General features: G+C 39.7%; 1 protein-coding gene across 2 annotated transcripts in view; it reads right to left on the bottom strand.

Moving 5' to 3' along the window:
- LOC126184678 (exopolyphosphatase PRUNE1-like) overlaps positions 1-15,316 on the bottom strand; it is a 144,632-nt gene that overhangs the window by 79,843 nt on the left and 49,473 nt on the right. For both annotated transcript variants that reach the window (XM_049927165.1, XM_049927167.1), the window contains one exon: positions 1,151-1,416. In XM_049927165.1, coding sequence (XP_049783122.1) covers positions 1,151-1,416 — 266 coding nt within the window. The remainder of the gene's footprint in view (positions 1-1,150; positions 1,417-15,316) is intronic.

Raw genomic sequence — 15,316 nt, 5'->3', positions numbered from 1 at the left:
GAGTTCTTTCCCTATCATTATGACCGTGTTTTTGTTTATTTTAAAAGCTCTGTGGTCCTCTTTACAACCTGAGCAACAGGAAATGAGGTTCCATCTTCTTTGTCTCAAACTACTCCCTCACAATGAGAACACAAAATTGTGGGTTTGGTTGAACAGCACACTTTTTTCCCTCTCTTTCATTTTAGGCATTGGGCTTGCACCATACTGGACATGGTTTAAAATCAAGTAGATGTGAATAAACACTAAAAACACCAGAAATAAAATAAACTGTGTACTATGCTTCTAGTTAGACAAAGCAAAACTGTAGTACTGATTACAGGCAAGAGACTCACTCTTATAACAAACACATATGCATGTTTGTTTTGCAGCTTGGCTCTTGTTACCTGCTCAAATGCTGTGCATCACTGGCCAGCTTCCTGTGGTCGCTAAGCAATGAAACAGCACTACTGAGCTGACAGTAAACAAGAATCGTCTCCTACAGTATACAGAACAGTTGATCAGAGATGGGTCACTTTTGTGTGAGCCACCTCCCTAGCAGCATTTCCCTAACAGCACATAAAATGTTATGATCTTGATATATGCAGAAGTACTAAATGCAGTTGTTACAACTGAAGTGCACTCTTTAATACCAAAGTTTTAGTACCGAGTCCTGTTAACGCATTATAATTTCTTTTTTTTTTTTTTTCTTTTGACTTTCTCTTATGGCTTATACTAACTTGAACAGAATTCAACACATTTTTCACAGCTATTGGCTTGCTATCAACTTTTTTAGTACTAAATACAAATATACAGGTCACATTTAAACTAGTTGTCATTGCTGCAGAGGCCCACTTTATGACTTACAAAGCCAAGTAATAAATCTATGCTATTTTTCTTCTTTATACAGTGTAACTCGAAATACCACCAATGTAAACTTTCTTTTTTACTGCATGATTATTTATTATTTGATTTATAATCATCTCCTAAAATAATACTTAGAAATCTCTCATTAGTACAAAAATCCTCAAGGAATTCCTCCTTCAAATTCCATGTCTTACCAATGTCTCTACTCTCTAAACAATCAAAATCTAATAAAATTAAAACTATGGAGCATGTACAATTTAACTGATTGCATAGGAGTACTTGCTTAAGTTAAAACAAGAATTATTACCATATAACAGTATGAGCATACTGCGAGGAACTGGAAGTGCATCTTGATTTATAACTTTCTCTGCTATCAAAGTTGCACAGGATGCAACAGATTCAACTGTTTTCGAAGTATTCTTCCAATCCCAGTCTGGGTCTAAAGGTCTATGGTCAATAACTTCTGCCACATGTGACTTCAGCCATAGATCCCTCTCTGATAAAGTATGCTGGTCAACTAATATGACTTCCAGATGTGTAGATGACTTGATATGTTTGAGGTCTATTGTATCCCTGCAATGAAACGAAAATTTCACTCACAGAAGAACAAAGGCACAAGCAACTTTCAATCCACAAGATACAAAAGTAGACAGACATTTAAGTTAATTAAGAATGTTTTTTTAACAGGTAATCAAAATCATGACATGGTGAACAGAATGTTTGTTTATACTCGAAATAATTTTGGTAGATAGGTACATGAAATACCTATGATGTTCCTAATGCAATTAATGATTGAAGTAGGCCTTCCAAAAATGCACTGCTTGTGTCAGTTAAATGGTAAATTAAGAAATATATATTAATTGGCTTTTGTATAAATGTGAAAGTCAAGTAATGAAGACTATAAGTTGTATGGAGGAAGCTAAATAGCATTTACTTACCAAATACTGTGTAAGTTTGTATATTGTGAGGTTTCAGAAACAATGACTCCTTTCATTAGGAGCAATGTAAAAGGTGTAAGAAAGTGCTATAACCAATAGACAAAAGGATAAGTCACTTAGAGCCCCTGGCCAAGAGATATAAAGTGTAAAGGGTAGGGGTTGAAAGTAATAACGGAGAATGGTTCTCAACAAAGGGCCTTCCATTTTGATTCCTTCAGCTGCTTTCAAATAAGTGTTTGTGTTTGCTGTTTGTATTTCACTGGCTAGAATATAATTGCTGCATACTAGCGTAAGTGTTGTTTGTTTGTATGCAGTCTGGTAAAGTTTTTAAGTCCAGACACTGTTAGCATTGATAGACAAGTTGATAAAGAGTGGTGAAACTGTTGAAGTTTTCCTGTTATGCTGAACTAGCAACAAAAATGCCATTCCAGTAGTTTACTAATGCCAGAATGACTTGCATAAGTGGCTCAATGAAGCACAGAAATATAATTGTGGCACTGGCCACAGTAAATGGAAACTACCTGTACGGCCAAAAGCAAATGGTTGTATTGATAATCATCAATCATTGTTAATGTGACTAATTTCAATTAAAGATACACTTCAGAGAGAGAGAGAGAGAGAGACAGCTTTGATAAGAGTTCTTTGATCCATGGAACAGGGAAGATGTCAACAACAGATTGCATGCACATCATAGCCTTGAGATCACCACACAGACAGAGCTTGTCATTTAGATCTTCTTTTACTGGCAGAGGCATTGTCCTTGAACTTAAAGACATTTTTTCAGTTACCCATTGATAACAGTCTAGTTAATTTTTAATGAGCTCTTTAATATGAGGGCATGCTGAAAAGTGAGAAAACTCTTAAAGTTTTTTAAATAAAACAAACACTGTTCACATTCTACATCTTTATTATTCACATCTACATATTTATTTCACAACAGTCACCCAAGTGACAAACACATTTCTCCCAACAAGAGACCAATATGTTGATACAATCACTGATGAGTGTTTGACTTTCTTGATGGAGCCACAACCTTACCTCTGCTTGCAGTGCTTCCTTAAATTTTGGAAACAGACAAAAATAGGATGGGGCCAAGTCGGGACTGTATGAAGGATGAATGAAGACAGTGCACTCAAGGCACTGGATTGTTATAGATATCCCCGCACTTGTATGTGGTCTAGCATTGTCACACTGAAGGAGGTGCTCCATGTATGTACAAACAACTCAATTATATATTTCTAATGCGCTGAGATGGTTACCTTACACACTACCATGCTAGTGGCAGAGGGCTGGAAATAAGTGGACATTGTTAATAACATTTGTTTTCACATAATAATTCGGAGGTAGTACTTTTTGGCGTGCCTTCATACAGAGAGATTAAGCTGAGCTTAACATAACTTTGGAACTGCCATCAACTTCACTGTAGTAAGTCCTTGGAAATTATTGGCACAGCCAAGTTCAAATGAAAGACAACTGTGAACACTTGGCAAATACCAGAAGCTGGCGTCAACCTGAAGGCTGGTTTGAACGTCATAGTGTTTTAATTAGCATGGACCGACCTACTGGAGGTTGTATGCTGTTGCCTTTTCCAGTCTTTGAATTGACTTGTCCAGCCAGTTATAGGAGGACCTAAATTTTTACATGGACTCTGAACCATGATGCATTTTTCACATTAACAAACACTGCCAGATGTGAAACAAGTGATAAATGACAAATAACAATTCTAGAATTGACAGGGGATCAAATCTGAGACCTTTGGATCTGAAATATGGCACTTCACCACTGAAGCCCAGTGACACATTTGGCAAGTGCCATAGCAGCATGAGAGGGAATGGTGTTTGACAGTATGAGGTTGCATTTCTTCATTGTGAATTCAAACACGGAGAAATAAATAAGCTTGTTACTCATTTAGTACATCAGCAATATAAAGAGCAGCAAACTTCACTTTGTTACAATGTTTTTTGTTTTGATTTTGCCATAAAACCAGAACGCATTTGTTTCTTTGTACCACAAGCAAGTGTGAGGAAGTCAGAAGACCTAGAGAGTGATAAATTTCTAAATTGATCAAGATCGTAGGTGAATTTGTGTTGACTTAATAATCTATTATGATACTTCATTAAACACACACACACACACAAATATATATATATATATATATATATAAATATATATATATATATATATATATATATATATATATATATATATATATAAAAACAAAGATAATTTGACTTACCAAACGAAAGCGCTGGCACGTCGATACACGCACAAACACAAACATACACACAAAATTCTAGTTTCGCAACCAACGATTGCCTCGTCAGGAAAGAGGGAAGGAGAGGGAAAGTCGAAAGGATTTGGGTTTTAAGGGAGAGGGTAAGGCGTCATTCCAATCCCGGGAGCGGAAAGGATGAAATCCCCAAACCACCTTCCCTACCCTCTGGCTCCTACCCTTGTAACCACCCCCGGTGTAAAACCTGTCCCATGCACCTTCCCACCACCACCTACTCCAGTCCTGTAACCCGGAAGGTGTACACGATCAAAGGCAGAGCCACGTGTGAAAGCACCCACGTGATTTACCAACTGACCTGCCTACACTGTGAAGCCTTCTATGTGGGAATGACCAGCAACAAACTGTCCATTCACATGAATGGACACAGGCAGACAGTGTTTGTTGGTAATGAGGATCACCCTGTGGCTAAACATGCCTTGGTGCACGGCCAGCACATCTTGGCACAGTGTTACACCGTCCGGGTTATCTGGATACTTCCCACTAACACCAACCTGTCAGAAGTCCAGAGATGGGAACTTGCCCTTCAGCATATCCTCTCTTCTCGCTATCTGCCAGGTCTCAATCTCCGCTAATTTCTAATTTCAATTTGCCGCCGCTCATACCTCACCTGTCTTTCAACATCTTTGCCTCTGTACTTCCGCGTCGACTGACATCTCTGCCCAAACTCTTTGCCTTTACAAATGTCTGCTTGTGTCTGTGTATACGCGGATGGATATGTGTGTGTGTGCGAGTGTATACCTGTCCTTTTTTCCCCCTAAGGTAAGTCTTTCCGCTCCCGGGATTGGAATGACTCCTTACCCTCTCCCTTAAAACCCACACCCTTTCGTCTTTCCCTCTCCTTCCCTCTTTCCTGATGAAGCAAACGTTTGTTGCGAAAGCTTCAATTTTGTGTGTATGTTTGTGTTTGTTTGTGTGTCTATCGACCTTTCGCTTCAATTTTGTGTGTATGTTTGTGTTTGTTTGTGTGTCTATCGACCTGCCAGCGCTTTTGTTTGGTAAGTCTCATCATCTTTCTTTTTAGATACATTTTTCCCACGTGGAATGTTTTCCTCTATTTTACCTTATCGGGAAAAAAGGCCGGGTATACACTTGCACACACACACATATCCATCCACACATATACAGACACAACATATATGTCTGCTTGTGTCTGTATATGTGTGGATGGATATGTGTGTGTGTGCGAGTGTATACCCGTCCTTTTTTCGCCATAAGTCTTTCCGCTCCCGGGACTGGAATGACTCCTTACCCTCTCCCTTAAAACCCACATCCTTTCGTCTTTCCCTCTCCTTCCCTCTTTCCTGATGAGGCAACAGTTTGTTGCGAAAGCTTGAATTTTGTGTGTATGTTTGTGTTCGTTTGTGTGTCTGTCGACCTGCCAGCACTTTCATTTGGTAAGTCACATCATCTTTGTTTTTAGGTATATTTTTCCTTCATGGAATGTTTCCTTCTATTATATATATATATATATATATATATATATATATATATATATAATTTTAAATTCTCTTCTATGCCTTTGATGTTTGACTGTGTAATAACTCTGTTCCTGTTGTAGGGTGTGAGGGGATGAGAAGTTTGTTTAGATTTGTAGTACAAACATTTGTTTCTCGATATAAATGACATAGATTAATCAATTCATTAAATGTTTTACCATATGGAGGAACACATGATAAATTACCGGCACATATGACATAATGGGATATCAAATACCTGAATGAGAATTGTAGTGGCTGGGAGTTAGAGTAGTACTGAAACTGTGGTAAACTGTGCTAGATTGATCTACTTGTATTTTATAAAGGTGAGGTATCTCAATGATATTCAGAGGTGAAAGTATTTTCGTTCCATTATTTTGTAAGAAATAATCATTTCTTTGTGGACAATATGTTGAAACAAATGTGTATTCTTTGTCTTTTCACTGGTGGCAATTGGTACCATGCATATCTTGACTCACATATTTTGGATGTGTTGGTGCATATGCATTGTTGAGTGGTGTGTGTAATGAATAAATGGCACGAAGAATTGTTCTACTGGCATAGTGGTTTTGATGGATAAATAACAGATGAACCTGAAATGAAGTTAGTGGTCAGGAATTAATAAATTGCCACTGGAGACAAAGAACCTGATTACAACAGCACAATCCAAGCATCTCAACCACTTGTAAAACAAAGTTGCTTCCAACACCAAAAATGTAATGGCGTGCATTGTAAATTTATTATTGAAATAGATATAAACCAGTTGCATACTTTTTGGTAAACATGACTCAGTACTGTGTAATATATTCATTGCAAACCCCATTCAACAGTGCTTAAGAACTGAGTAATAACTATTTGACATTGCATTTAGGCAGTATTCTTTTATTGTCACAAACTATTACATTGGTTCATACGTTTGTAGTGTTTTTTATTTGTGTGTTAGTATTCCAGTTGCTACGGGGTGATTTATTGATACATTTCTTTATTTGTGGCTCACTGTTCCTACTTGATATTACATATTGTCAGTTGGAGAGTGTGAATGGAGCTGTGACTGCTAGAAAATGAAGAGCTAAGTGGAGAATTATGAACATTTCTGACATATTCTTCTGTTTTCTGTTGGAGGAGTGACAGCAGCGAAGGTAGACAGAAACACTTGCGCCATGTATGGGGATAATGCCTCTGGACAGAGCACGGCAAAAAATGGTTTTTTTCATTTTAAGGAGGATAATTTTGACATTAATGACTCTCCATGTTCAGGAAGACCTTCAGGGTTTCATAACAATCATTTAAATACATTAATCCACAATGATACATGTCAGTGCACTCAAGAACTGACAAATGTGAACTGTGATCATTCCACCATCATGTGACATTTGCATGCAATGGGAAAGGTTAAAAACTGGGTGCACGGGTACCGCATGCTCTAAGCCAAAATGACAAACATCAGTGAGTGGTCATATGTGTATCTCTGCCTGCTCGTCATCAATCGGCTCGTGAACAACACTGACCGTCCCTATCCTGTATCACTACTGGCGACGTGAAATTCTATCTGTATACGAACACAAGAAAAATAATGTAATGGTTGACTCTAAAAACAAGCAGCAACTCCCCGTACAAAGGCCTGTGTGTATCCACAAAAAAACATGTTATGTATCTGGTTGAACAGCAATGGTGTGGTATACTACAAACTGCTTCCCCAAAGTGTAACCATCACTGCTGACATTTATTAACATCTGAGACATCTTACAGATGCAATAAAAGAACGACAACCAGGACGACTGCATAAAGTGATGCTACTTCACGATAAAGCCCGCCTGCATTCTGCCGGACTGAAAAAGAAAGAAAAAAAATGCTTTACAGGAGTTGGGTTGGAAACTCTTTCCACACCCATCTTATTCATCTAACCTTGCACTGTCAGATTTTCACCATTTCCATTCTTTGTCAAAGAGCCTTCAAAGAACTTCGTTTCAAGCCAAAAATGCACTCTGACCATGGCTCAATGAGTTCTTTGCCTCAAAACTACGTGATTTCTACATTTGCAGAATCTAAAAGTTACCTCATCATCGGCAGACTGTTGTAAATAGAGAAAAAGAATATATTATTGAGGACTAAATTCTCTGTTATCGGTATCTGTTGTGTTTATTAAACTTATAGAAAGCTGCCACAAACTTATGCACTGACCTAATAAAATAGGCCATTTTCAGCTTACCTGCTGATTCACATCTAATAAGAGATGCTATTTACGTACATTGATTATTTCGTCAGAAAGCACAGGAAGAGTGTGTGTGTGTGTGTGTGTGTGTGTGTGTGTGTGTGTGTGTGTGAGAGAGAGAGAGAGAGAGAGAGAGAGAGAGAGAGAGAGAGAGTGAGTGAGTGAGTGAGTGAGTGAGTGAGAGAGAGAGAGAGAGAGAGAGAGAGAAAGAAAGAGAAAAATGTGCGGCAAGCCTAGACAGGAACTGTTCAATCACTAAATAATTACAGTGGAGCTATTATTGCTGCAAACAGAGTTGGAAGGTATCAGTGAGATAAAACTGAAGCAATCAGTACTTTGTTGAAGTCACAAATGTGATGTAACTGGCTCCAACAGTGACATGGAGCTATCAAGGCTGTCCAGTATCAGCCTCTACCTCCAGTCCTCACCACAAGTGGTGTCACAATTTGCAAGCAGTCACTGCAAGTGGCACTCTCAGAAGAAGACACCAACCCGCAGCACAAGTTGGGTAACTCGGTGGGATCCCATGACCACCAACTGTTTATAACTGTCCTCCCACAGGTCTCAGTGAGCATTCTCTCCTGCGATTGCTCACATGGAACATTCAACTAGCCAGCCATTATTTGTGACAACTTAAGTTTTGATTCTGGACACAGTATGGACTCTGTTTCAGGCTGGCTGCATTGTGTTTGTGTTATGCAGAACTTGCAAGTGCTCGTATTAACTTTGTGCCTCTATAGTTTGTCTGTGTATTTTGCCCAATAAATTGTACTCATAACTCCAGACTTCAACAGAATGTTTGATCACTGCTGAATTACATTTACACTAAAGACTCTTGGTTTCCAAAATGTCAACATGTTTTGTTCTCCTTAAAGATCTGCTTATTGTAGTGGTGTAATGATGCCATTAGCTCATAGAGGGGTCATTTGATGTGAACAAAGATATATCCTTACTGTACAAGGTATTTGTTTTCAAAACCCAACTGCTTTTTGTTAATCAGTTATTTATTTTATATACATGAACTGGTACTTAGTTTTCATATGCATTTCCTAATGTTGAATTCGTGAATGATTGTGTGGATTTATAAAATAGATGATTTTCTAAGACTCTACTGGTTTGAGGTCCTTGACATCAACACAATTATCCATTGTAGTATAAAAGTAAATTTTACTATTTTTTAACATTTTCAGTCTAAGTTATTGTTGAAGTAGAAAGAGACTGGGTGGGGCATTATAGTGGGACCAACTTCTGCATCCCTGTTTCTCAGGAGTCTGCCTGCCTGGGACTGGAGCCCCATTGTGACACCCATCTCCAACTCCCTGTCGGTCTGGACACACTGACTCTGATCAGACAGGAATTTCTTCAGGCCCCGGAACAGATGGGAACCACTTGGAGCTAGTTCCAGACTGTAGTGTGGATGCTCAGACACCTAACTGCCGAACATTCGCAGGCGCTCTGTTATCCATCAAGCCATGTATGGCCAAGTGTTACCATGCAGCAAGACAACACCAACACTAAGCATCCTGCACTGCTTGTTCTGAACAGCCTCTCTTAATTGCCACATTGTTTCACAGTAATGCTCAGTGTTCACCATTTCATCTTTGGTCAAGAATTCGATGAGAACTCCCCGTCTGTCCCAGAACACTGAAGACAGCGTTTTCCCTGCTGACACAGTTTTCTTGAATTTTCTTTTGAAATAAAACCACTGTGACACCAATGAACTAACTACTGCTTTTTTCTGGGGTACTATGTGCAACCCATGTCTCATCACCTGTGATAATCATGTCCAGAAACTCATCACTGTCATCACAAAATTGCTGCAGAAAGTCAAAGCTGCCCCCATGTGCTTTGCTTTGTGTTCTGGAGCCAGTTGCTTTGGCATCCACCTAGCACACGATTACAAGAACAAGATGTGTTCCATGATAATTTCATGCCACAAGGAGTTCTGCATCCATGGGAAGAGACTGGTGAGTTCTGTGGTTGTGAAGTGATGATTCTCCATCATGGTTTGATGCACAAGCTTCATGGTCACCTGTAATGATGGTCATGAAAATTTTGTCAACCTGCTGCAAAGTCTCTGCACCAGCAACATGCCATCCATTTGCTCATGAGATTAGGCCCATACACCTGACACAGCTGACGAATTTCAATCAGCGCTTTGTTCTCTTGTATTAAAAACTTTATTAATGACTACACTTTACACATAGCAGGAGCTGGAATACAAGCCTGTGAGGTCTTTGGCAGTTCCATCAGCATACACTATACGCATCATTACTCTATCGTGTACACACAGTTGCTTCAAGCAACATATGGTTCACTAGCTATGGGACAAGTGGGAAAGTTACTTTATGGATGCACCTTGCTCACAGGAAGAGTAGTATGGTTTCCTTCACTGAAAACATATCAAAAGCAAAGTCTTCATTCTAGGAATCTAATGATTTTTATTCTGTCAGTCTGTCAGCATGAGTATATTCAGCACCAAACTTCCATTTCAAGCAATGTTCCCAATGTATGAAAAGGGACTGTCATAAAGCTAACATAAAATGATATTCTGCTACAAAAATTTTCAGATTTCACTTTAAATAGCACTTACAATAGCCATTACTGTTATTTCACCTTCTGACTATTATGGCAATTTCAATTTCAAGGAACAAAGAGAGCATTACTTATTTCATGTACTGTTGATCCTTGTTGTAAATATATCACAGCACATGAAACATGTCAGTTTTAAAAGTTCGTTGTAGTTACATGCTATGGGATTATATAAATAGTACTAATGAGTTTCATATTAAAGTATCTGCAGCTTAGATTCTATTAGGGAAAAATAAATTTTGCAGATAAATAAATATTAAAGAAAATTTATTATAGAAAAGTAAATACTTTTCCAATAATAAATAGACCGGACCACAAATAAGGATCTGGGAATGTATCTGAAAGTTACAGGTACATGGCTGCTATACATTATGGTTCAGGAACTCTTCTGTAGTGTAAAATGACCCTTGCAATAGGACCTTAAGTGGCTTTTTAACAAGACCTCATTATCTACTAAATACTTAATTTGTGAAGGGAGGACATTAAAAACTCTTACAGCCCTTCTGTATCATGCTCAGGTATCATACGGGATGTCTTCTTTTCTACTAATATACAGCCCTTCTGTATCATGCTCAGGTTTCATACTGGATGTCTTCTTTTCTTCTAATATCATGACCAAGATATACACTATTAGATTTGAAATTGAGCTATTTTCCCTTATGAAAAACATTAGGTAGAATACATATCTTGCAGTGGATGGGAGAATTTCAGGTGCCTTAAAAAGATTTCTGTGTGTGGCTCTAGGGTGGACTCCACCCATGATTCTTATGGCTGTATTCTGTTCATACAGCACTTTTCTAGCTACTGGCTGATTTCCACAAAATTTGATTCCATATGCCGTAACAGCACGAAAAAAACCATAATAAGCAGATTCAACGGCTTTCATATTTCTATTAGAGCAAACACTGCATAACGCATCAGCTGCAGAATTCAGTCTTTTGCACAGATCAAGGATGTGAGTTGACCAGGTTAATTTGCTGTCAATATGTAAGCCCAGGTATTTTGAACCATCCACCATAGCTATTTGTTGGTCACCTAGCTTTTCTCCTATTTATTCATCTTTAGAGATTGTATGAAATTGAATATAATTTTTTTACTATAATTAAACAGTAAGCAGTTCACAATATCACTAAAAATCTCATTAGCTGACACCTCTAGTCTGTGTAATGAATAATCAGTAAGTAGCGTAGCATCATCAGCAAAACTAGTTAATTTAAAATATTATTTACAAAAATGTCATTTCATTAATACACTCCTGGAAATTGAAATAAGAACACCGTGAATCCATTGTCCCAGGAAGGGGAAACTTTATTGACACATTCCTGGGGTCAGATACATCACATGATCACACTGACAGAACCACAGGCACATAGACACAGGCAACAGAGCATGCACAATGTCGGCACTAGTACAGTGTATATCCACCTTTCGCAGCAATGCAGGCTGCTATTCTCCCATGGAGACGATCGTAGAGATGCTGGATGTAGTCCTGTGGAACGGCTTGCCATGCCATTTCCACCTGGCGCCTCAGTTGGACCAACGTTCGTGCTGGACGTGCAGACCGCGTGAGACGACGCTTCATCCAGTCCCAAACATGCTCAATGGGGGACAGATCCGGAGATCTTGCTGGCCAGGGTAGTTGACTTACACCTTCTAGAGCATGTTGGGTGGCACGGGATACATGTGGACGTGCATTGTCCTGTTGGAACAGCAAGTTCCCTTGCCGGTCTAGGAATGGTAGAACGATGGGTTCGATGACGGTTTGGATGTACCGTGCACTATTCAGTGTCCCCTCGACGATCACCAGTGGTGTACGGCCAGTGTAGGAGATCGCTCCCCACACCATGATGCCGGGTGTTGGCCATGTGTGCCTCGGTCGTATGCAGTCCTGATTGTGGCGCTCACCTGCACGGCGCCAAACACGCATACGACCATCATTGGCACCAAGGCAGAAGCGACTCTCATCGCTGAAGACGACATGTCTCCATTCGTCCCTCCATTCACGCCTGTCGCGACACCACTGGAGGCGGGCTGCACGATGTTGGGGCGTGAGCGGAAGACGGCCTAACGGTGTGCGGGACCGTAGCCCAGCTTCAGGGAGACGGTTGCGAATGGTCCTCGCCGATACCCCAGGAGCAACAGTGTCCCTAATTTGCTGGGAAGTGGCGGTGCGGTCCCCTACGGCACTGCGTAGGTTCCTACGGTCTTAGCGTGCATCCGTGCGTCGCTGCGGTCCGGTCCCAGGTCGACGGGCACGTGCACCTTCCGCCGACCACTGGCGACAACATCGATGTACTGTGGAGACCTCACGCCCCACGTGTTGAGCAATTCGGCGGTACGTCCACCCGGCCTCCCGCATGCCCACTATACGCCCTCGCTCAAGGTCCGTCAACTGCACAAACGGCACACGTCCACGCTGTCGCGGCATGCTACCAGCGTTAAAGACTGCGATGGAGCTCCGTATGCCACGGCAAACTGGCTGACACTGACGGCGGCGGTGCACAAATGCTGCCCAGCTAGCGCCATTCGACGGCCAACACCGCGGTTCCTGGTGTGTCCGCTGTGCCGTGCGTGTGATCATTGCTTGTACAGCCCTCTCGCAGTGTCCGGAGCAAGTATGGTGGGTCTGACACACCGGTGTCAATGTGTTCTTTTTTCCATTTCCAGGAGTGTAAAAATAATGAAAAACAGAGGGACCATAAATGAGCCCTGAGGCACTACACATGTAATGGTACCTAATTCTGATGATGTTGAGCAGCTTCTCAACACTAGTGGCTAGCGTTGCTACCTCTGGATCACAAGGTCCCAGGTTGGATTCCTGGCTGAGTTGGGGATTTTCTCTGCCCGGGGACTGGGTGTTCGTGTTATCCTCATCATTTCATTATTCTCATCCGCACAAACCAAACATCACCACCACCATCTCAACTAGCCAGTACAACTTGCTGTTTTCCCTTTGAAAGATACTAATCTAGCCACTTCCCTGCTGCACTGGCTGTACCTAGATATGTAGTTCTGTATATAAGTATTTGGCGACTGACCCAGCTGGGCATACACTATCAAAGATTAAAATAAAGTGTCTTTGAAACTACTTCAGTATACACTCGAAAGCCTGCACTGTTGTAGAGAAAGGACTTACAGACAACCTGTCAATTTCGGATAATTAAAGTCTTATGACTTTTTTGAGGATCATCACTGCAAATTTTGAAATATTGCTGTGGACAATTACAGTGTCTGAAATGGTATATGGGAGGATTCCAACAAAATACAGTTCAAACTAAATCTTTATGTACTTCCAGAATGGCATCTCAGAACCACTGATAGCTACTGTAATATTTATTTATTTATTTATTTATTTACTGACAATCATTTTCAGTCATTTGGACCATCTTCGAGTCATGTACACCATTACAACATATAAAGGAAGGGTAAATAACAGTGTTTGTGTATCTTAACAACTGTGCTTTATCATCAACCAGTTCAATTGCCTTACACATAGGAACTATACGATTTGAAATTTGTGACTTTCAACATTAAGCACTGATTCATAATAGTGCAGTTTTCTTGTTACAATGCATTTTTCATAATTTACTGGTACGATGAGTTCACAATGTGTGTGCATAGAGATAGTCAGCTTAGACAAATAAAATTCATCCATTAGTGGTGATGTCTAGTATTTCAGGTGACATTCTACACCTTATATGGTTGTCATTTTGAAAATTCACAACTTTTTGGTTTCAGGCTGGGTACATCTGGAATTGGCAAAATGTATCCTAGAGTTACTGCACATACTGAAATAAATTTATTAACAGTCACAATTAAAAAGAAACACTTTTACAGTTATTACCAGTTCTGCTGGTTGTGCCATTGTGGCTCTTGATCCATCTTGAGAAGTAGTGTCCAATAAACTTTCACATCTGAACATGCAACTGATGATGAGAAATGGACTATCACTGAAGTCAAGGTCCCCAAAATGGATTAAAAACCACAGTAGGGCTATCTAAAGATTGTGTCAGAATAAGTAATACTTGTAATAGTTGTAAAAGTTGTTTACAACGGACACAACATAAAGTTGTTTTGTAATAAGTAACTATCAGTGATGCTCCATAACACTGCTAATTTAAAAATTCTGTCTGTAAACCACAATCATAGTCTCACATGTTTAATCAATCATCTGTCAACATGGGGTTCATGAAGCATATGATAAAATTTCCCATTTAGTTGTTTCAAAGCCTATCATTAAATTTCCTGCCATTTTCACCACACAGTGAAGTACTGGAAGCGATGTTTACATGAATGAATATACGACTGGTTTTTTATTTTGTAATTTTGATGATTGGGTCTTTCACACAAAGCAATTCCAAAGTAATTCAATTAGATGTAAACAAAGAATGTGTTTGATGACTGCCATTACTATTTATTTGCAAAATTATTCTTACTATTTAGGATATGGAATGATACACCCTTTATTTTATCAGAGTTGCTCTTTTGAGAAACTGCAAATTCTACTTCCCAAGATTAGGGTACAACCTAGCAATATATTGTTGTTGTTGTGGTCTTCAATCCAGAGACTGGTTTGATGCAGCTCTCCATTCTACTCTATCCTGTGCAAGCTTCATCTCCCAGTACCTACTGCAACCTACATCCTTCTGAATCTGTATAGTATATTCATCTCTTGGTCTCCCTCTACGATTTTTACCCTCCACATCGCCTTCCAATACTAAATTGCTGATCCCCTGATGCCTCAGAAATCTAACAATACTGGACAGCAAATGTATTAGTAACAGTTATCAGACTTTCCTCTTCAAATGGGATCTGTACAGTACTAGAAATCTTTTTGTACCTGTTCAAACATCTGTCATTCCCAGCTCCACAATCTCTGGAAGTAGCCTACAGTTCTGAGTTGTCCACAAAGAGAAAAATTATCATTTACAGCATTTGTACTAGCTGAGTTTTATACCATTGC

Source organism: Schistocerca cancellata, chromosome 4 (assembly GCF_023864275.1).
Source record: "Schistocerca cancellata isolate TAMUIC-IGC-003103 chromosome 4, iqSchCanc2.1, whole genome shotgun sequence".
NCBI lineage: Eukaryota > Metazoa > Arthropoda > Insecta > Orthoptera > Acrididae > Schistocerca > Schistocerca cancellata.
Note: the sequence above shows the minus strand (reverse complement) of the source record. Positions and strands in the feature narration are given on the sequence as shown.